The sequence below is a fragment of the Adiantum capillus-veneris genome, chromosome 1, assembly GCF_014529385.1.
Source record: "Adiantum capillus-veneris isolate H3 chromosome 1, ASM1452938v2, whole genome shotgun sequence".
In the NCBI taxonomy this organism is placed as follows: domain Eukaryota; kingdom Viridiplantae; phylum Streptophyta; class Polypodiopsida; order Polypodiales; family Pteridaceae; genus Adiantum; species Adiantum capillus-veneris.
This window is the reverse complement of record NC_140931.1, coordinates 188,863,628-188,886,962: the sequence shown is the minus strand read 5'-3', so window position 1 is coordinate 188,886,962 and position 23,335 is coordinate 188,863,628. Positions and strand designations below refer to the sequence as shown.

The window sequence follows — 23,335 nt, the reverse complement described above, 5'->3', positions numbered from 1 at the left end:
ACGTCTCGAGTGTGTTTATGCCCCTTGCACCTTGATCACTCGGACGACTCTAGAGTCCCCAAACTACAGAGATGGTACGGTGGTGAATGTTAGAAGTCTTGACAGAAATGCATTTTTGCCTTGCAGATGCATCACGATGAATGGTCAGTGGACAAGATGGCCCCTTAATGAAAGAGTATTTAGGCATGTGTCATGAGAAGAAAAAGGACATAAGCAAAAATATCCAGCTCACTTTTGCCAGACAGTGGAAGAAAGTAAAATTGTGAGGACCATTTCCAGCTTTGAGTGAGCTTTCATGTACAGCAATATTCTTCACAAGATACCTAGCCTCTGTCCATGTTGTTCTTGCACTCTATATTGCTAGGGCAGAAAGCGGCGCGCACTCGCATATAGTACATCATACATACACAGACTCTTAACAAGGGCACTAAGCACAACAGCAATCATGGAAAATCCTGATTTGGAACAATTACCAGCAATCCGACATCTACATAGACTCATCAAAGTTGACTGCTGCAGCTGCAGCTGGATTACGCCCCCGCTACAAGGAGCACATCTTTACGCTCGCACACCTTTGACGCCGGAGAGAATATCCCTGACTGTCGACTTGCCATTGGCGGCTCTAGCTTGAGAGCAAGCTCAGAAGCCACATCTGTTGGCATGGGTGGCGCAATGCTCAGGCTCAAGCTCGAAAGCTCAGATGCCTCATCTATACGACACAGAGATGATGATGATGGTGATGATGACAATGATCTTGACGATGAGGACGAGGAGATAGAAATCACAGGCTTATCAACCCCAGTCCTCGCTGAGACATCCTCAAGGGTAACAGCTTTATTGCTAAAGAGGATTGTGTTAGCATGCTTTCCTTGGTGCCGAGATGACAGTCGGTCCGCGAAGACTCGCGGTTCTTGTCCTTGCAAACACGACGAGCGCCCCAAGCACAAATCCGCACTCACACTAGTGGGGATGGCTGATGGCATCTGGAGCTTTGATAAAGGATGGATGACTCCAGAGCTGGAAGGGGCCATTAATTGCCGCACGCCAAGCTCCCAAATGGGCTGATTAAGCTCGGCCGCTGCGATGCTCTGTGGGTGCTCTTCAGTGGTGTTTGTTGCGGGTACCTTAACAAAGCCACCATGAATAGACAGTGTCAGAACTACATATGTTCAAATGGCCCCTTCAAGGATAGAAAACAAAGAGCCTCTTCCAAAAAATGCCATTCTCAATCAAGCGACATCCACAGCAATAGCACAGAGATATCGCGCCAATTGCGTTAGCCGAGCCGCATTCAGAACAATGGAAATATTATGTAAATGCATTCAAAGGGCTCAGCACCATGTTTAAATTCACACACACACACAACAAAATGCGGCCATTTGAATGACAGGCATTCAATGTGACCACTCACCGCATTCATATCAAAGAGGCTTGACCGCCGCTTCCGCTTGTTGAGGTTGCATTGGCGCAGGAAGTACTTTTGAGCATGGCTCGCTACTTGAGTGGGTGTGCGGCTGGTGACAAAATTGCGCGAGATTCCGCGCCAGTCACCCTTGCCCAGCTTTTGCAAGCCAGCCAAAAACAGCCGATGTTCCTCCTCCGTCCAAGGAACGCCTGCACTTTACAAGCGTGGGGGTGTAAGCTGAGAGCTCGAGAAAAACTGGAATCCAAAGAAGATGCCCAAAAGATGTTGTATTTACAGGAAAGGTCTAACTAATTGGAGCACAAGCATTTATACAAGCAGCACGTCATAAGCAAATGCAGGCATGCAGCTGTGGAATATTACCTTTCCTCCTTTCTCTTGAGCTCATGGAAGAACTCTGCATTAACCCATCGGAAGCATATCCCGACTGTGTGGTCTCACCAGCATATACGGCACCGTTGCCGAGACCTGCCGACTCTAGCCACATCGGCTGCAATGCTGCCGCCGTCTCCATATGGGCACGATGCAGTGCAGCGCTGTTAGAGTGCCTTTGCAGGGGCTGCTTAAGTCCCATTAACCCAAGATTGTCCATGCTGACACACTTCCTCATCATGCCCTGCATTCGATGCTCTTGGCGAATACTGTTGAAATTCTGGTAATCGGTGAGCTTCACACCAAACAATCGGACACTCTTCCATTCTGCTGGCGTGCCCGACTCCCGCACATTATTGCACTCATTTGAGCCTGGATGCCGTATGCAGTCACCGCCACAGCCGTGGCTTGTTGGGGCTAGACCTGCATGCTCCTCCATGTCTCCTCTGCAGCTTTTGATGTTGTGTGAGAGAGAGGAGGCGAGGCAAAACACACAGACAGTGATGAGTGTGGGGATCTACAAGCTTTCCTGATTGATGATCCAAGGTGATGATGGTGCAGGGCATCAAAAAGGATTGGTCACATAGGGGCTCATAAAGGGAATGAAAAACGTGACAACTACCCCGATCATTGGTATGTGAGTGTGTGTGTGTGTGTGTGTGTGTGTGTGTGTGAGAGAGAGAGAGAGAGAGAGAGAGACGGCCTAACCTAATGCAGAGAGGCGATTGGTGCAGGAGGGGGAGAGAGAGAAGAGAGAGATGAGGGGGACGGTGCAATATATGCAAGGAGCTGACGAGAGAAGAGTAAAAGGAAGGGCTGCGAAAGAAAGAGGACAAAGAGGGGCGACGATCTCCTCACGCCCACGGAGGAAAAACTGACAAGAGCTCTCTCTCTCTCTCTCTCTCTCTCTCTCGTGTGTGTGTAGGGTAGGTCTACACCTCTCTTCTTCTCTTGCAACTGCAGTTGCATGTTGCGATGGCCTTCGAGACTCTAGTACTAAGTAGCCCATCTTCCGAAAACGACACCCCTTATCTTCTCATCCAACAAAAACTACCTCGCGCCCACCATCTTCCACTTCCTGTGTACACACGTTTTCTCATCCATCTCCTTTCTACAATTCCATTAAATTAGAGCCAGTTCACCCTTGCAATTGGTGGTAACCAATTGCACTCTTTATAACTACCATGAGAAGTTAGTAAAAGATAGGTACGACCGCTTGGCAACCATTGCAAAGCACTATAGTTTGTAATCGGTTGGCAACTAATTGCGATGTTGCTCCAGGGCGAAGGGGAGGAGCGAGCTAGAAACCACAAACAAACGAATGTTGACATCGGCAAAACCCTCGCAAAGCCACTATACGAAAGCTACCCCAAGCATTGTTCACATCGCAAGGATGTTGCGTGCTTTTGCGCAACAAACAATGAAACTTGGTCAGGGGTGGTGGAGTTGAAAATGCTTCCAACTTTGAATTAAAAAGTGCTTGCCCATCATTGGCAACCAATGTTCATTTTACAGTTCTCATCCTTTCCAAGGTAGTCAAGCAGACGAGGACAATTGCAGCGGGAAATTTAGGCAAAACAGCCAAGGGTGCTTTCATTAGTGAAAATGTTGCTACTCTCACATGCAAAATTTTCTAAAGAAGATTTGCTCGAGTGCATGTGCCGTCCCCAAGGCCTCATTGGTATGCAGATGGGTTCATGCCACGTTGGAAACCCCATTTTTCCAGCGGGACCTCGCAATGGGATCCCGATGGATTGATGATGGAGACAAACTATCCAATATTAACGTGGCCAGAGCCATCACATTATGTATTTAAATTAACAAGTGATAAAATCACGAGGCGTGCATTCAACAAAAATCACAATCTCCAATTTCATAAATGATTAGTGATAGTAATTTCAAAAGTGAGACCACATTGTAAGATCATCGTAAGAAAACTCTATTTAAGAACTCGCACATGTTTGCAGAGGCCTCTACCAAACAGGAGAGCTGTTCAATTTCCTGATTCTTTGCAGAAAGATCCTCCTGGTTGGCATCGAGTCATACATTTAGCCCACGTCAGAGAATACAAGTAAAGAGCGAGATCAGAGAATACATACCTTTCCACGTCAGAGATCAGGGATAATCGTCACCTCGATTTTCTAGCTCACCACCTCACCCTCGCATGGTGACATACGTCATGGGGATTGGGACACACATAGATAAACTACAGGTCCCTTCATAGACAGAAAGACACGTGTTACAGGCTACAACGTTAGAGAGAGAGAGAGAGAGAGAGAGAGAGCCGTGTCCTTATTGCTTAGTTTGACTCAGAAAAATAGGATCTCCCCATCATTGTAGCTTTCATGATTTTTAAATCATGCACACATACACTCCTTTTCATGATTTAGAGCTGACGTGAATCTATATATTCTATATTGCTCGTGTCTTTGTTATGAATATATGCCATCTCTCCCAATCAGTAAAAATTTATGTTTTTGTGAATAAATTTCAATATCCTATTCATGATCAAGTTTTCATCATGGCCTATAGAGGCTTGTCTCTCAAGTGAGTGACAGCAGGGTTTTCTCTGTCTCTTCCAACCAATTAAAAATATATACATTTTTTAAAACAACTTCTCCTTTTTCATTAAGAAAAAATGGAACACATCACTATGGCCTTAGCCCTTTGGGCAGGCCAAAAACCAGGTTTCATATAGTGCATCAACTCAGAAAAAACTTGAACTTTGTCAAATTGACATTCAACAATCATCTACATTTATTTGCCACCAATAATGTACATGAGTACAGTTCATGAAACGATGTTTTACGGTTTCCATGTGGCTACATCTGATACATTTACCATGCATTACATTTTTTGTGTGAAGTAATTCTCCAATGGGCAGTGCCCCAGTTAACACTCTCAACATAAATACCTTATGCTTGTAGGAGAAATGTGTAGACCAAACCAAGTCAATTTTTTGTAGCCACCATTCTCTATTGTGTGGAAGACCCCAGATTGTGTTACATCTTTGGGCAATCAAGCTATCAGGTTGAAGCATTTGGTAGAATACTTTAGTAGGCGGAGTCCACTAGTTTGCTAAGTGGTTTGGCATTTCCCAGTCTCTGAATCATTGATCGATATCCTATTGCATGGTAGGGAAAAATTTGACACGCAACCACATAGTAGTCCTCAAGGAATTCTAAGTCCATTCCCCAATCTATAGATTCTCCTGAGTGTAACGCGTGTTGGAGCAGTGTCCTTCTCAGGATGACAACGGATGAAGCTGGGTGATCTTCTGTATGCTAAGCTCGTCTGCGAGCCGATGACAGTTTCTAGTCAAGGGTTGCATGGTATGATTACATCCGCGGTGATATGTCTACTTTTGGAAGCAAGTGACAACCTAAGAAAACCCAAGACTTCTAAAAGCTAGAATCGGCTAAGAGAAAGTGCATGTTGCAAGAGAAGACTTTTACTAGGACTAAAAGACCTCTAGAAGAACAAGTGTCATCACCAACAAGGAGATATTTTGGAAAAGAAAATATCACTCCTATTCCTCACATGGAGGCAAAAGTAGCTCGACACTTGTACAGATGATCCATAATATCTTCTTCTTAAGGAGGCAACCTCACCTAATAAATAGGGTTCTTCCTCCCTCATTTGGGTATTGTATCGCATTATATTGCATTGTATCGTATCAAGCCAAGCTAATCCCTAGCCTCTCAACCACACTGTCATCAAACCTATCTAAGCTCTCACGAGCCAAGCCCCTCTATCTCTCAAACCAAGCTCTTCCACTCTATCAAACCAAGCCCATACTACCATCACATACTATTGTTTCCCTTACAAGCTAGTAACATTATAAACTCCCATATGCTCTTTGTAATTTTCTCTTATTAATAAATCCATATTATTGACCATCAAAGACACGCGTATAAGGGAATCTCTAATTCTTACTCCCTTGTCAGAACGGAATCAAGCTTGAGGAAATTGAGTAATCAAAGGTGTGCCACACTCCTTATTTCACGCTCAAGGTTGTGCAAGAGCCATATAGTGTATTTTTTCTTCTTTTCTCTTCCAATCCTTATATTTCTTTGTGCCTAGTACATAAAGGTCTCTCGTTTTGTTTATCTACGTTAGCTCACTTCCGATAATTTTTAGTGTTTTTTACTGAGCTCAAAGAGCTGTGGAAAATTCTCTTTTCTTTAAGAATCAAGCCTCTAGTTGGTGAACCAAGAAGATTTATATATACAACTTGTCCCAATTGCTAGGAAAAATATATATATCATGGTGAGTACTAAACTACAATTCCAAAGGACAATTCGTAGCATGTTTGGACCACAAATATTAGCTGCCATTAATGCATCATTAGAACCTTTTATCTTACCTATGATTAGATATGAATTGACCTTTGATGTCTTTATTTTTGTCTTGCTTTGAGTAAGGAATTTTGTATATATATGTGTACAAGAGAGCTAAGCTCCGGTGGCTACAATCAAAGCTTTTATCTTTAAATACTAAGTCACAACCTCGGGGGGTTCACCATTCAGTAACCCCCTATATAACGTGCATTCACGAGGTATTAAAAAAATCCCTCTTTTAACATGTTTGAATGAATAAAATGACCCCTTATTTTAGGAATTTTTTTCAAAATTGAATATAAAAACACCTTATTTTAATGTATCTCTGTTAAATTGCCTATTTTTTTTGTATTTTAAAACCCCTCCTTTTGAAGTCACGTTATACATTAACATGATTACATAGTGCACCCCCCGAGGTCAGAACATGTCAAAGTATCCTACAATTCCTTGCAAACTCTCACAACCAAAAGCCCCGCACTTTCTTGGCGAGAAAGTCCACTTGTTGTTGGTGAACCCAACGTGAAAAGTCAGGGTGAGGGTTTGCAAAGGCATTTGAAGGCTTAGCCATGGCGGATCAGTAAGATTATCAAGATATGCAATTTGATGCTGGGACAATGCAAATGGTTCAAGCTTTTGCCATGTTCATGATGCAACAACAAGCTATAGAAAGGAGGGAAGTTTCAACCACAAAGGCGCTTCACTCGATTGTCAACAAGATTGATCAGTTTGATGAAAGAAATATTACAAAGTATCTCCGTCACTATGAAAAGGAGATGGAATTAAACAGGGTGCTAGGAATCAATGAGAAGATTTGAGCCTGTTGTGGTGCCAGAGATCCGAAATGATGTAAAAACCATAGGGCTAAGCATGGTGAAGATTGTGAAGCTTTCAAGGTTGCTCTAAAGGATGAATACTTCATGGAGGATGATGAGAGGGTTAAAAAAAGGGCATTCCTAGAGTGGGTTGCAAAGCCAAAAGAAGGGACTTCCATCACCAAATTATTAAGGGAGTTGGAGCATCGCTATGCCCAATTATCAACAAAAGAAATACATACCTTGGATAGAGAAAAGACAGAACTATTCCTGCAAGTTGTAAGGCTGGAGGTTCAAGAGCATCTTGAACTACTCTTAGAAGACGAGAGTACAGAGCAAGGATTGAAGACAGAATGGAAAGAAGTCAAAGATGCAGTCTCATTACTTACCAAGAGACAACGTCAGCGAGACACAAAGGTGGTGTCTAATGGTACTTCTCTCTCTATCACACCAAAAAGACCGTCAAAGCCAATTAATTCAACTCCAAAAATGGAAGAATCCACACTAGATGAGTTGGTAAAGGGCATGCAAGAGATGAATTTCAAACTAGAAAGTCTAGACAAAAAGGAGTTAGGGCAACCATCAGGGCAAAAACATCAAACAAGCAAGGCTTTGTAAATAGGTGTATATGGTGTGATAGCACTGATCATACTAGGAGAGATTGTGACAGCTTTAAGGATGCTTTGATCAAAGACCTTGTGTTTTTCAGGGATGGAAAGATTCATCTCAGAGAAACAGGGATGCTTTTGGGGACCAACTTTGGAAAAGGTGGAATGTGAAAGCTAGTTGAAGACATGGTTACAAGACAGGCTATTTCCAGGGTTGAAGCAAATGCCTATGGGATGAATATTGAGCATGTGTCAAGTAAGAATGTAATCAATGATGAGAAGGTATCAGATGAGTTATGGCCATATGCTTTGGGGTCTGCTATAAAGGGGAAGGTAACTACAAAAATACTACATAAAGCTGGAGATTGTATTCGTGAAACAACAGGGTGGAATGATCCAGTGGATGCTTTGTCAGTTCATGCATATATTGCAAAATGTTAATATCATGAAGCTGTCATAGAAGAAAAGCACAAATGCAAAAATCGAGATGAAGGAACCTCAAAAAGGGCTACCAAAAGTGGAGGAAACAGAGAAAATATTCCTCCAAGGGAAGCTTCACCACATCAAGTTCCACCATAAAAAATACCCATGAAGGCTACATCACCCGAGAGGAAGCAGACAAAGAAAAGATTCCTGCATATAAATTGCAATCAGATATAGAGGCTGCTACAAATATAAAGAAGGTATTGGAAGAAAGAATTTTGGACAATTAAGTTGAGTTTACATTGGGTGAGGTACTTGGGATTACAAAGTGGGAGTTCCATGAAGGAATCATAGATATAATCAAGAGGAAGAGATAGGCATTGGGTGAAGGGGATATTTCAAAGGCACAAGGAATGCAACAATGACCATGATGAAAGCATGGCAAGGTGCTATCATTCTATCGGAAGCACAAAACACGTTCGCTTTATGGATGTTGAGGATGATGACGCTATATACAGGAGTCATTATGTAAGGAACCATTGGACAAGAGCCACCATAGAAACCTTAGCCAAGGTGCAGATCTAGATGAGCCCTATGTAGCCTTGATTGATCTGGCTCTGAAATCAACCTCATGTCTAAAAGTCTTTATATGAAGGGGAAGGTAGCCAATTGACACAAATCATGGATGGATGATAAGAGCTGCAAACAATTCCTCAAGGGATCTATATGGAGCTTGCCCTAATTCAAAGTAACTATAGGAGATGTAAAGGATGAGCAAAATTTCTTTGTGCAAGAGATGTCAACCTACCCACTCATCTTAGGGCAACCATTCATCACAAGTGTATGAATGGAGATAAAGATGATGGATGATGGATTGGCTTGCGCAAGGATAAAAAGTAGAAACGGTAAGAAAGTTGTCCGATTCCTCACTGTGTGTGTAAACGATGAAAGAAACTGTGACAGCTTGCGTGAGAATACTCTTCCAAAGGCAACCAGGGAATTTAAAGATCACAGAGAAATGAGGGGTTTTTGCCAAGTACCATTGTAAAGTTTCAGTGCAGTGGTACAAAGAATTAGAGGCTCTTGCCTGATCCAGCTATGCATGAAATTTTTTCATAGGTTTTCATGGGTTGACAAGGAATGGATCAATATGCTTCACAAAACTTGAAGGAATGAAGAGAAGTACTCGGTAGTATGTACATAATACACAAGAAGACTTTAGGAATATCAAGTTACTAAAGGATAGTGAATACATTACAGGTGTCTTTGAATAGCTTTCCTTTGCAGATACAATGGGTTAGCTTAAATCCAAAATGATCTCTAGTGACAAGGAGAAACTACAAGTTATTGAAGTTTGTACTTTGGATATGTATAAGGCGATCAAGACTTTTACAGACAAATACCAAGAACCCGAAGTGCGTGTGAAGAAAAAATACAAGACTATGGCAAAGAAGGTTAAACCAATGGCCTTACCTCTACCTTCAGATTGCACAGAAAAGATAGAGCAAGCTTCCTTGCAATACAAACTTAGGAATCCAAAGTAGATTGTCTACAAGTTTACATAGGAAACTTTGAAAGAGCTTCAAATTGGATGTGGTGAGTTGTTAACACCTATTGAGAAGAAGTTCTTTGAGGAGATGCTTTCCAGACATGGTAAGGCTTTTTCATTTAAGCCAAGTGAGATAGGATGTGTAGACCCAAGAATATTGCAGCTATGGTAATTTTCACTATACCTCATGCACCTTGGAACTTGCGACCAATTCCAGTTCCTAAAGCTCACCTGGCAAAGTTAATTGATTTGCTTAATCAAAAGATTAAAATGGGCATCTTGGAGCCTTCTTGCGCTTCATATTCCAACAGATGGTTCACTATGCCAAAGAAGATTGGGGCCTTGTGCTTCATCCAAGACAAGCAGCCAATAAACAAGGTTACAATCAGAAATGTTGGTACATGGCCAATTGTGGATGAATTCGCAAAAGCATTTGCAGGAAGAGAAGTATACTCTATGGGAGATTTGTAGTCAGGGTATGATCAGTTCCAAATGGCAATGGAAAGCAGGGACATAACCACCATGAAGACACCCTTGGGATTGGTAAGGATGGGTACCTTACCGCAAGGAGAGAACATGAACAAAGTCTTACGTGACTTCATACCCCAGATTACTATGACGGGCACATATGATGAATGGCATGAACAAAGTCTTGTTGGGGTATAAAGCCCAATGTGGTCGCCCAAGTAAGTGGGCGGGCCGCCAGGTATGTACACATACATATTCTTTTGTAAAAACCTAATAAGAACTCACTATGCTCTACACATTACAGTAGAGCGAGTTCACCATATCGTCGTGCTCTTCTTCTCGCACTCTCTCTCGCGTCGCACTTCCGCTCGTACTCCTTCAACTGGTATGAGAGCTCAGATCGAGGCTCGGGGAAGCATTTGCAGGTAGCCAGAGTCACCTGCTCAGATTGGAGTGAGATTCGACAGGCGAAGACACGGCCCCAATTTCATTCTGAGGTCATCTCGACCACCGTTCGGCTTCGACAAAGTTCTACGCAGACCATTTTCAACTACGTGGTCTCGGCGGGTGCGGATCCGACTCTGCAAATTTGGGGTTTCGGCCTACGACTGCAGGTGCTGAGGATATCGGCACTCCCAGAGTGCTGATTTGTAGTTGTCTACACATCGAAGGACGGCTCACAGTTCTTGGAGGCGTGTCACATACGACACAGGCGCATCTACACACAGATTGTAGGCGACATCCACTAGTTCATCAGGTAGCTTGTGTTTGTTGCTTGATATTCCAGATTTCATCCTGACATTGCAGGTACTTCCACATGGGATGTATTGTCAGAGATGAGGTATGTCTGTTGAGGGTTTGCTAGCTGTGAGTCACGCAGCAAACAACCGCCGCAGCGGTTACAGCATACAGTGAGAAATTTGTGGACGTATGACTTTGTGGTAAGTCTACGTACTGTCAGATTTACTGCAGCCTTTGTTGAGGGTCGAGTGAGGTTTTATTGAGCTGGGGGATTCTCAAATGTTGAGATCCTTTCGGTGATACAGGTCTTGGAGCGATCCCTCGAGCACCCTTAGATAGGCAGCTAGGATGTATTGACTGTGAGTTAGACAATTGGGATTGCATCTTTGCTTTACTGCCGTTGAGGCATTTTCACAGTCTATGCTTACACGACAGTGACAGGACAGTGAGAGACAGTACAGGTGGAGGACAGGTTTACCCACAGCTTATAGTGTTAGAGAGACAATGGTTTTTTAGTCTGTTCTTTGAGTACACCAGAGCCATTTTACAAAGGAGACTCTGCTAAAATTTATGCAGAATCTGAAGCTTTCTTGGTTCATTTGACAGGCTGATATTGGTTCAGAGGTCAGTTTACAGGGGAAACTCTGCTGAATTTTTCCCAGGAAAGTAAACTATTGTGAAGCGTAGCTATGGCTGGATCACAGGACACTGCTCTTTACAATATCAAGAAGCTGGATGGAACCAATTTCCCATTGTGGAAGAAGCACATTTGGCACGTGTTGGTACAAAAGAAGCAGATAAAACCTATAAAGCTCAAGGGGATAAAACCAAAAGATATGGACGAAGATGAATGGAGCGAAATGGATGAATTGGCACTTTCTACCATTATGCTGACTTTGGCAGAAAGCGTTTACTTCAATGTAGCAGACGAGATGTCGGCTTATGAAGCATGTACAAAGCTGAGTGATCTTTATGAGAAGCAGAGTGCAGCTTCACAAGTATACTGGCTTAAGAAGCTTGTTGACTTGAAGATGAAAGAAGGGACACCTATGTCCAATCATCTGAATGAATTCAACACCATCTACAGTCAGTTGTCAGCTCAAGGTGTCAAGTTTGATGAACCTATTAGAGCTATGTTCCTGTTGATCATATTGCCGGAAAGTTGGGACACTTTTCGCACAGCTTTGAGTAATTGTGCACCTCCAGATGGTTTGACCATAGCAGGCGTAGAAGGCAGTCTGCTTACTGAAGAAACCAACAAAAAGACAATGGACAAAGGCAAAGGAACAGCCTTAGTTGTCAGGGGAAGGACCAAAGAAAAGTACAAAGGTGGAAAGAGGAATCAGTCTCGTAGCAAGTCCCGCAGTGCTAAAGGCAAGAGTGACATAGAATGCTACCATTGTGGCAAGAAGGGTCACATGAAAAGAGACTGTAGAGAATGGAAACCAGAAAAAGGCAAAGAGAAAGTTGAAGACCATGGTAAGAAGAACAAGTCCTCAGTGAAGATTCAAGAAATAAATGTGACAAACATTGTTGCAGAGGATGACAGCCTAGTGTCAGGAGACATCTACTTCTTGAAGAATACAATGGACTCAGCTCTTCTTACAACATCTGATGGAAATGCATTGAGTGACTGGATTATAGACTCAGGGGCATCACTTCATGTGTCTCCAAACAAGGAGTGGTTTAGCTCTTATGTGACCACTAAAGATCATGTTCGGCTAGGCAATGGGCATACATGTGAGATCTTAGGTGTTGGAGATGTTCAATTGAAGTTTCAGAATGGCTCTTCTTTCACACTGAAAATGTGAGACATGTTCCCATAATTACAAAGAGCTTGATCAACACAGGTTTACTTGATGATGCTGGCTATGTCACTGACAGAACATGTGGAAGATATCCAAGGGTTCCATGACAATAGCACATGGAGTAAAGTCTGGAGGACTTTACATGATTTATGTATCAAATGTCTCTAAAAATGTAATCAATGTAACCGAGCAGCCGAACGTTTCTTTGTGGCATAGCCGGTTAGGACATATGTCCAAGAAGGGAATGGAAATCTTGTCTCGTTCTGGTTATTTGCCTGGCTTTTCATTTAATGATTTTGAATTCTGTGAACATTGTCTGTATGGTAGGCAAACACAGCAGCCACATAAGCATAGAAGCAGTAGAAGAGATACACAGTTGGCACTTGTTCATAGTGATTTGTGTGGACCTATGCCTAACCTATCTCTAGGGGGAGCTTCTTACTTTATGACATTTATAGATGATTACTCGAGGAAAGTATGGGTTTACTTTCTCAAGCACAAGGATGAAGCGTTTAGTGTTTTCAACATGTTTGTGACACTTGTGGAGAATCAGAGTGGCAAGAAGCTTAAATGCTTACGCACTGACAATGGTGGAGAGTATGTTTCAAAGGCCTTTCAGGACTTTTGTGAGTCAAAAGGTATAAAACGTGAACTTACTGCTCCTTACAATCCTCCTCAAAATGGTGTTGCTGAGAGGATGAATTGGACCATACAAGAGAAGGTCATAAGTATGTTGTCTAATGCACAACTGCCAAATGGGTTTTGGGCTGAAGCTGTATCAAAAGTTGTTCATCTTATAAATAGATCTCCTAGCAAGGTTTTGCAGAAGGATTCAGTGCCAGAGATGGTATGGTCAGGCAAAATGCCCTCATACAAGCATCTCAGAGTCTTTGGCTGTGAGGCATATACTCATGTTCCAAACGAATTTAGGAACAAACTTGAGCGAAAGAGTAGAAAGTGCATCTTTCTAGGCTATGGTAATTCTGGTGAGATGGGGTACAAACTTTGGGATCCAGAATCCAGAAAGGTTATCCGCAGCAATGATGTTCACTTTAATGAAGCCAAATATCATTCTAAACCAGAGAGGGTTGAGGAGATTAGAAGAGTTGTCTTCCAAGAAGATGGACCTGCACGTGCAAGACAAAATGTCAGGGCTCAAGAGGAGCAAGGACAGGATAGAGTGGAACCACAGGTTGTGGCTGAGCCTGAGCCACCTATTGTGTGTAGATCCGGACGTATCACGTGACCTCCTGATAGGTTTGTTCCATCTATGAACTATGTCATGTTGACTGATTGCAATGAGCCTTCATGTTACAAGGAAGCATTGCAAACGAAGGACTCCGGGAACTGGCAATTGGCCATGCAGTCAGAGATGACAGCTCTGCATAAAAACCAGACATGGAAGATAGTTAAATTACCACAGGGCAAAAAGGCTCTACCTTGTAAATGGGTTTACAGGTATAAGATCACCGCTCATGATCGTCAGCCCAAGTACAAAGCAAGGCTTGTTGCCAAGGGCTTTAAGCAAGAACAAGGCATTGACTTTGATGAAGTCTTCTCTCCGGTGGTCAAGATGACTACATTGATATGCTTTCTTGCATTGGTTGCCATATTAGATTTGGTGTTGCACCAAATGGATGTCAAGACAGCGTTCTTGCATGGTGATTTAGATGTGGAAATTTACATGCAGCAGCCAGAAGGGTTTGTTGAGAAAGGCAAGGAAGATTTGGTATGCTAGTTGTTAAAGAGTCTTTATGGCTTAAAACAATCACCGAGGGCATGGTACCATAAGTTCCACAAGTTTATGCTTTCTCAAGGCTACAAACGTAGTGAGTTCGATCACTGTCTATATACAAAGAAGGCTAAGGATGGCAGTTGGCTGATCCTTATTTTGTATGTGGATGACATGTTGATTGCTGGCAAGCACCTGGACGAAATTTCAGCTTTGAAGTCAAAGATGGAAAAATCATTTGACATGAAAGACATGGGTGAGGCAAGTCATATACTTGGTATGCGCATTGAGAGAGACAGATCAAAGAAGTTGATTTGGTTATCTCAAACAGAGTATATTGACAAGGTTTTGCAACGTTTCAATATGGAGAAGGGAAAGGCATTGAGTGTTCCGTTGCCACCATATGTGAAACTTAGCAAACAAGATTGTCCTGTGTCTGAGGAAGAACATGCTGAAATGGATAAGATTCCATATGTGTCTGCAGTGGGTAGTTTGATGTATGCAATGATTGCTACTCGCCCAGACATTGCATTTGCAGTGGGAGTAGTAAGTCGATACATGTCAAACCCAGGCAAGAAACATTGGGAGGCAGTGAAAGGAATATTGAGATACCTGAAAGCTACAAAGAGTATGCGTATATGCTATGGGAGTCAGGAGCTAAGTGTAAAGGGTTTTACAGACTCAGATTATGCAGGTGACTTAGACAACCGAAGGTCTACGTCAGGGTATGTCTTTACATTGGCTGGTGGAGCAGTATCATGGCGTTCCAGATTACAAGATTGTGTTACTCAGTCTACTACAGAGGCTGAATATGTTGCAGCATCAGAGGCATGCAAAGAATCAATTTGGCTTAATCGACTAGTAACAGATTTGGGAATCAAAGAAGAGATTCCTGTGTTATATTGTGATAGTCAAAGTGCTATACAATTGGCTCGCAATCCAGTTTATCACTCAAAGACAAAGCATGTGGATGTGAAGTATCATTTCATCAGGGAAATGCTCGAGGATAAGCAACTTCAGCTTGTCAAAGTTCACACCACAAAAAATCCTGCTGATCTACTTACAAAAGGACTTCCCTCAGAGAGCTTTGCGCGTTTTCGCAAGCAGTTAGGTGTAGGGTAGTACATCACTTCTCTACATCTCTTGTATATTAGCTTGTATAGTAGCTTCTGTCACACTTAAAGTACCACATTGGACTTTAAGTGGGAGGTTGTTGGGGTATAAAGCCCAATGTGGTCGCCCAGGTAAGTGGGCAGGCCGCCAGGTATGTACACATATTCTTTTGTAAAAACCTAATAAGAACTCACTATGCTCTACACATTACAGTAGAGCGAGTTCACCATATCGTCGTGCTCTTCTTCTCGCACTCTCTCTCGCGTGCACTTCCGCTCGTACTCCTTCAAGTCTTACGTGACTTCATACCCCAGATTACTATGCCCTTTCTAAATGATGTGCGAATTAAAGGATACGACATAAAAGACAAAGATGAGGCTTTAGATTCCAAGTGGTGCCAAAGGTTTGTAGCAGACCATATAGATCATTATGGAAGGTTACTATCCAAGTTAGAGGAAGTCAACCTTACCTTGTCAGGAACAAAGTCTGTGTTTGGAGTAAAAGAAGTGCTTATTGTAGGGCCTTTGTGTGGGCCCTATGCACTACTATAGGTACTTCACAATGGCAATGCTCAAAAGTGAAAATCTACAGCGTCGCTATGAGCGTCGCTATTTTATTGGTTACATAGCGATGCCGACAGGGGTAAAAAATAAACTGAGAGCGCCCGAAAACTTAGATCTCAGATCTGAGTTTTCAGTGCTCAAGCAAAGAGGTAACCCGTGCTCTCCCTCTCTCTCTCTCTTTCTCCCCCCCCCCCCCCCCCCCCCCCCCCGCGTCCCCACACACACATACGAGGAGAGGAAGGAGAGCCAGGTATGCTCCTTCCCTCTCATCTCTCTCATGTTACCTTCCCCTCTTTCTCTCTCTCTCTCCCTCTCTCTCTCTCTCTCTTCCTCTCCCTCTCTCTCTCACACACACACACACATTGTTTCTTTGAGAGAGAGAGAGAGAGAGAGAGAGAGAGAGAGAGAGAGAGAGAGAGAGAGATAAAACAAAGAGAGAGAGAGAGAGAGAGAGAGGAGAAAACAAAGAGAAAGAGAGAGGGAGAGAGAATACAAAACCAAAGAGAGAGAGAGGGGGGGAGAAGACAAAAGAGAGAGGTAAGGAGAGAAAACAAAGAGAGAGAGAGAGAGAGAGATTAGGTTAAGATTTAAATTAGATTAGGTTAGATTACGTTTAGATTTATGTTTATGTTTCTGTTGAGTTTAAAATTAGGTTAGATTTAAATTTACATTAGATTAAGATTAGGTTAGATTTAAAATTAGGAAAGTATTAAAGATTAGGTAGCTATGTTAGATTTAACTTAGATAGCACATTTAAGTTTAGGATTTAAGATTGGATTAGATTTAGGTTTATGTTGAGTTTAATATTAAATTAGATTTAGATTTAAGATTAAGACAAAATTTAAAATTAACTAGATTAAATTTAGATTTAAGTTAGATTACATTTAGGTTTAGGCTAGATTTAAGATTAGATTAGATATAGGTTTATTTTGAGTTTAAGATTAAATTAGATCTATATTCATGTTCGATTTAAGATTAGATTAGATTTAGGTTAGATTTTAGTGCATGTCAATGAAGGCGCGCTTTGCCCAAAGAGCAAACACTAGTTACACAACAATATGTCTATTCCCATCAGAATATGACACCTATTAACTCACACACTAACCATATTCAATTAGCCGCTAATCACCACATGTTCAATTAGGTTAGATTTAATATTAGATTTTGGATTGAGTTTTTATATTAGAGTCTACCTTTGGGATTACGGTAAAAAAATTAGAGTTAGACGAACGGTGATCCCTCTCTTCCTCTCTACGGATGCGACCTTAAGTTGGAAAGATTTCAACGGCATGATACTTAGATTGGAAGCCAACATGTAATGTGCTAAGTAATCCCTCGAACAAAGATCTACTGTGAAAGATGTTAAGACGCGGTGAAATGCTACAGCCACAGAAGAGGCAAAGGGGTTTTGTCCACTACATGCACTATCATGTAGCCGTGGGAGTGTAGATTTTGTACCCAAAAATATAGGCATTGACCAATAAAGACGAGATTATAACCCGGTGGTTCTGATCTCCGTGCACCTCTAGACCGAGGTGTGCGGGGATTGGACATGACTAGAGAATGTGAGGTAGTTTACAGTGTGAACAAAGAGAGAGAGAGAGAGAGAGAGAGAGAGAGAGAGAGAGAGAGAGAGAGAGAGAGAGAGAGAGAGAGGATGCCAATAGAAGATTAAATTTATGTCCAGGTTATAAGGTTTTTACCCTCATTATGAGTAGTGACGAGGATGTGGGGCCGTCCAACCGAAACACCTATCTCTCAACAAGGATCTTATGTGTGACGGACAAGACGCGTTTCTTTGCAGCACGTTCGCGAGTTTGATCCATCTATTATAGATCGAGTTGCTACCAATTATAACTCGTCGGACTCTGGCGCTGGCCAACAGGCAGCAATCTTGCAACCCAATAGACGTGTTCGCAGGCGCTTTGGTCAAGCAGCATACATGAGGCCACAATATGTAGCCTCTGACAGCTTGGAGGATGATCATGCAGACCACATTCCCAACGAGGCAATGTTTGAGCCCGAGATCGATGAAATGATCGAGACGATCATGGATTTAGAAAGGCTTATCTATGATGATATGAAAAGTGAAGCCGATACGCCATTGTATGATGGAGCACGTGTGTCTAGATTGAAGGCGCTCATGGTTCTTCTCAACATGCAGACAAAGTTTGGATGGAGTGACACTAGCGTCACAGTGCTTTTCAGGTGATCTATTACAATGTGTTTACTTTAATAAAAACTCTAGATGTATAATGATCTGATAGATTACTTACACAATTGTACCGTATTTTTTTCACTGTGTAGATTGCTCAAAGAGCACATACTGCCAGCTGATAATGTGATGCCAGATTCTAGAAAGGAAGCAAGACAGATCTTGCAAAAGTTGGGGATGGATTACAATTCAATTCATGCTTGTCCTAATGACTGCATTCTTTTCAGAGGGGAATACATAGACATGGAGAAGTGTCCGGAAATGTGATTCCGAGAGATATCGAGTAAATCTCCACGGAACAAAAATTCCACAAAAGGTTTTGCGACATTTTCCTTTGCTTCCTCGCATCAAGCATTTCTTCGAGTGTAAGTCCATGGACGCCCTAGCATCATGGCTTGAGGAGAATAAATCTTCGGATGGCGTGCTACGGATTCCTGCAGATTGCACAGCCTGGAAACATATAGACGAAACATGGTCGGATTTTTCCAGGGAAGCTCGAAATTTGCGCCTAGGCCTGGCTATGGATGGCGTAAATCCATTTGGTCAGAAATCAACATCTTATAGTGTATGACCTGTTGTCATCGTCAACTACAACATTCCCCCGTGGTTGACTACCAAGAAGGGGCACCTATGGCTACGCTTGATTGTGCCGGGGTGGTATAAAGTGAAGAATATGGATGTGTATCTTCGTCCACTATTGGAAGAGCTACAACAATTGTGGATTGGCATAAAAGTGACGGATATAAACCAACACACAGGTTGACCGAATGCTTTGATCAGAGGCATTCTAATGTGGACCATGCATGACTATCTCGGACTAACAGAATACTCAGGTGATTTACACTCAAATTCAAACACTATAAATCTTGGTTTTTCTCAAGCTTATCTATTGTCAATTGTATACATGCAGGGCTTCAAACAAGCGGATACAGAGCATGTGTCACATGTGGACCTAGACTGGATGCACGTCGGGCCTCCTCATTGAAGAAGCAATCTACGAAGGTCATCAAGCATATCTTCCAGAGAATCATGTGTTATGCGATGGCTTTTTGGGAAGAGAGCCACCGAGGATGTCTATACAAGCATGGTTAGAGCAGAAGGAGATGTGTGATGACGGTTTGCCCCCAGGGATGAAGAGACTCTCTCTATGGTATGAGTTACCATATTGACCCCGACTCATGATCAACCGCTTGCTCTATCCAATGCACATATTCAAGAATGTGGGTAATCTGCTATGGGACCATCTGATCGGTAAGAAAGATACTTTGGGAGCCAGGGTTGACCTTAGAAATGTGGATCGTATGGAGCAATATTGGCCGTAGACAACATCCGATGGATAGATAAAACTCCCTAAAGCGCCATGGATTTTCACAGGAGCCCAAGGACGAAAAGTAAAAGAGACCATTTGATCTGTGCGGACCCCCACTAGCGTAATGCACTCGCTCCGAACGTGTTTTACTAAAGAAGGAAAGCTTACCGGTTTGAAGTCACACGACTGACATAAAATGTGTCATGTATGTTTGAAGTGGAATATATCATAGTGGGAATTGTGTAACAAATTTGTGTGTGGACTTTAATATCATTGCTACACGTGTTTTGCAGTTTATTTTACTGGTGGCCATTGAGGGATGTTTGTCTCCTGACGTCCGTAACACAATCTACAAACTTGCAAAGTTGGTGCAATGTATCTCACAAAAGGAGATCAATGTAGACTCCATACCATTCGCCAAACTAAACGCTACGGAGATTGTGTGCATGTTTGAGAAACACTTTCCTACTACCATGCTAACCATTCAGGTGCATCTTCTTGTTCACATAGTTGATGAGGTGGAAATAGCTGGCATAGTACATTCCAGATGGATGTTCTTTTTAGAACGTTTCATAAAAACGCTCAAGGGATATGTGCGTCAGAAGGCACATCCGGAGGGTAGCATGGCAGAAGGTTGGCTGGTATCAGAGTACCTAGTTTACATTGGAGAGTGGCTAGACGGGTTTGATAAAGCCCGGGACACGCTATGGCAAACCATAGATGATGAGCGCATATCTGGGATTGTCATGTGAAATCTCGGTGTTGAGAAGAAGATGATGGAAGATCTACAGGATAAAATCAACCAATTTTGCATGCTTCACAATCCAATGATGCAAAAGTGGATTTCACAATATGAAGATGCAAAGCAAGAGCGACAAAGGGCACGAATCGAGTGGAGACGGGGAAGACGGCCACCGATGCATTATTCGGCGGGTCTGGAGAGCCTACCAACATTCATGATCTTAAGATGGTTGCACAACCAATTGAAAAGCGCACAACAGTGCGGTGAAGAAGTGACTGAGGAGGAGTGGGAGTACTCTCGGGGTTGCACGACCATGGTAAGTTTGCAATGTATGACTAGTGACTTTCTAGATGTTTGAACGGCCACTCATAATCTTTGTTGGTTGTAGTATAAGGCATACACAGCAGCATGGTGTAAAGGTCGACATTTTAGGGTGGAACGGATCGACAAAAAGTGTTTTACTCAAGATTGTGAAATCATGGCAAAATTTGAACAGTCTAGTTGACGACGGTTCTCTGATGCAGATCTTGTGGTGGCAGAACTCACTTATTTCGGCATGCTACAAGAGATTTTGAGGATCGATTATAGAAGATTTTTTATCGACTTGTTCGACGTGCAATGGTTCAAGATAATCATGAACGGTCGCAACGCTACTGTGCGTAGAGGAGAGTCTGGTTTCCTTGAGGTGGATTCAACTAAGAAATGGACTGACCTAAGAGACACTTTCGTACTATGAGCATTGTGAACAAGTAAGTATGTAAATAATTAACATCCAATTTCAGAAGTTATGTGCTTGGAAGCTCTCATGTAAGTTATGTGGCTCTGGAAGGTGATATTTCAACCTACAAAGTCTGCATCAAATTGGTGGTACATCATAAAGGTATCCCCTTGTAGTGCACGGATGTATGAGGGCTACCATGTGCCAATCACAGTGGCATCAATGGAGGAGAATGGATAAGATGCTCAGTAAGAAGCCATTGAGGTGGTGCCAGACGAGCATCAAGCTGCTACTCTCTATGGGGTGCATGCAGAGGATCTACAAAATGAAATGTAGGACATCTGTCTAAACGGAGAGCTCTATATATATATATATATAGGAAGCTATGCGAGGATGAGAGAGAGACCTCTTAAAGCCATAAATATTGTATTTGAACAACTTTGCTCCGTTTTATATTATATATTGTATTCACGTGGCTTTTTGTCCATTCTTGTCTATATGCATCATTGTATTTATCGTCTTTGTGTCCACTCCTCACAAGTAGGGACGACGAGCACTATGCTCCGAGTGCAATGGAGACTGAAGCTGCAATCGTAAAGGAAGTGATATGTCTCTGCTCATAGATGCTGCTCGTCCCACCACTAGATCTAGTTGATCGGGTGAAAGAGACACTAAGAAGCACTACTACTGCTTCTTAGCGTCTCTTTCACCCGATCAACTAGATCGAGGGGTGGGGCAAGCAGCATCTATGAGCAGAGACGGATCACCTTCGCAATTGCATCTTCAGTCTCCATCGCACCCGGAGCGCAGTGCTTTTACAAATTCACAACAACTTCAACGAAATCTCTCTACACATGAATCCCTCCCCCTTTATGAGTCATATCTCTCTCTCTCTCTCTCTCTCTCTCTCTCTCTCTCTCTCTCTCTCTCTCTCTCTCTCTCTCTCTCTCTCTCTGTCTGTCTCTCTCTCTCTACTTGTCCATGTTTTCTTCTCCATTCATTCAATATTAAAATTAAATGTTCGTGTGTTTAATGCAGGTATGGATGATGATGAGTTTCTTTCTTCTTTGTCATCTGAGCAGAGGTAGTGGTACGAGGATCATCATCGCTCTAGAGCACCATCACGTGCTCCTACTCCTTTAGCGTCTCCCTCTGTTTTGGAGCATTGAGCGCGCTCCGAAGCTTCGGTGTCGACGAGACCATCTTCACACTCGTCTAGGCACCCACGCTCTAGTGGTGGCAGCGGCGGTTGTTGTGGGGATGTTTCCGCCGATGCCTCGATACTGCCTCGTGTTCGATGAGGCTCTTTACCTTCCCTACTTTCCCCGCCCCCACACCAGCCACGGCATCGCCATCTGCACTAGGTTTTGCACGGTTCATGGCCGTTCCTAGTAGCTACACACCACTACCTACTCCTCCGGGAGTCACCCCAGTCGACACTCCTCGCTTTGAGGCCCAGACTCCAGTGGAGACACCTGGCGTCTGTACCCCCATCGACACGCCACTAGAGACCCTTGCAGGGACACCAAGGTTCACGCGTCACTGGCGAGAGGGCTTGCCTTACTCTGTCGACTTCAGCGACGGCATCATCTTGGATGATGAAGGCAAGAAGGTGATCTCGCGCATGCACGATCTTTGCTCTCAGGTGTTTAGACACTACATACTAAACACTTGGAGTGAAGTACCAAGTGATTTAAAAGACAAAGTCATCAGCATGCTGCATGACGAGTTTCCCATTTCAACACGGGATGACCGCTTCAATAAAGACCTGAGGAAGGTTTGAATGCGCAAATACTGCAATCACAAGCGTTCTGAAGTGCAAAAAGCAATAAAGCATGGGTGGAACAAACCAGATTGGCTAGCAGAGGACTTGTCTAATCAAGTTGAAGGAAGGGCATTAAGAACTAAAACTACAAAAAGTAGTATGCATATTCCTCTAAGAAGATGTAATTTGTAGATATGGATGTGTTGGGAACATAGCTACAGATAGAGGTGAGCTAGATGTTGATGAAGCAAGGAATTTCTTAAAAAGGTTGGGCATTAGACTTTCACATCTTCTTACAACCCCGAATGGAATGGGAAAAGTGAACGGGGCCATCCCCCAATCATCAAGGTGTTAGCAAAGGCTTATAGAGGCAGAGCTCGTGAATGACCATTACCATATGCTTTGTGGGCTGATCATACAACACATAGTTCAGTCACAGGTTACATGCTTGCTGAATTAATGTACGATCAAAAACCTGCAATGCCTATTGAGGATGTGGTTCCTACATGGAATGTGTTACCTTGGGAAGAAAACATGACTAGAAAAGATCTTCTTGCATTTCGGATTCAACAGCTTGAAAGAAGGCCAAAGGACATTGAAACATCATTATCAAGATTGAAATAAGCAAGATTAA

The 23,335-nt window shown here is 42.8% G+C and overlaps 1 protein-coding gene across 1 annotated transcript; it reads right to left on the bottom strand.

Annotated features, from left to right (window-relative positions):
- Positions 1–210: 210 nt before the first annotated feature.
- LOC147466194 (uncharacterized) lies at positions 211–2,646 on the bottom strand. The gene is made up of 3 exons (XM_086524580.1): positions 1,787–2,646; positions 1,412–1,614; positions 211–1,124 (listed from the first exon to the last, which is right to left on the bottom strand). Exons 1-3 carry the CDS (start codon positions 2,232–2,234, stop codon positions 531–533), a joined length of 1,245 nt encoding a protein of 414 aa, XP_086380706.1. The 5' UTR covers positions 2,235–2,646; the 3' UTR covers positions 211–530.
- Positions 2,647–23,335: the final 20,689 nt, after the last annotated feature.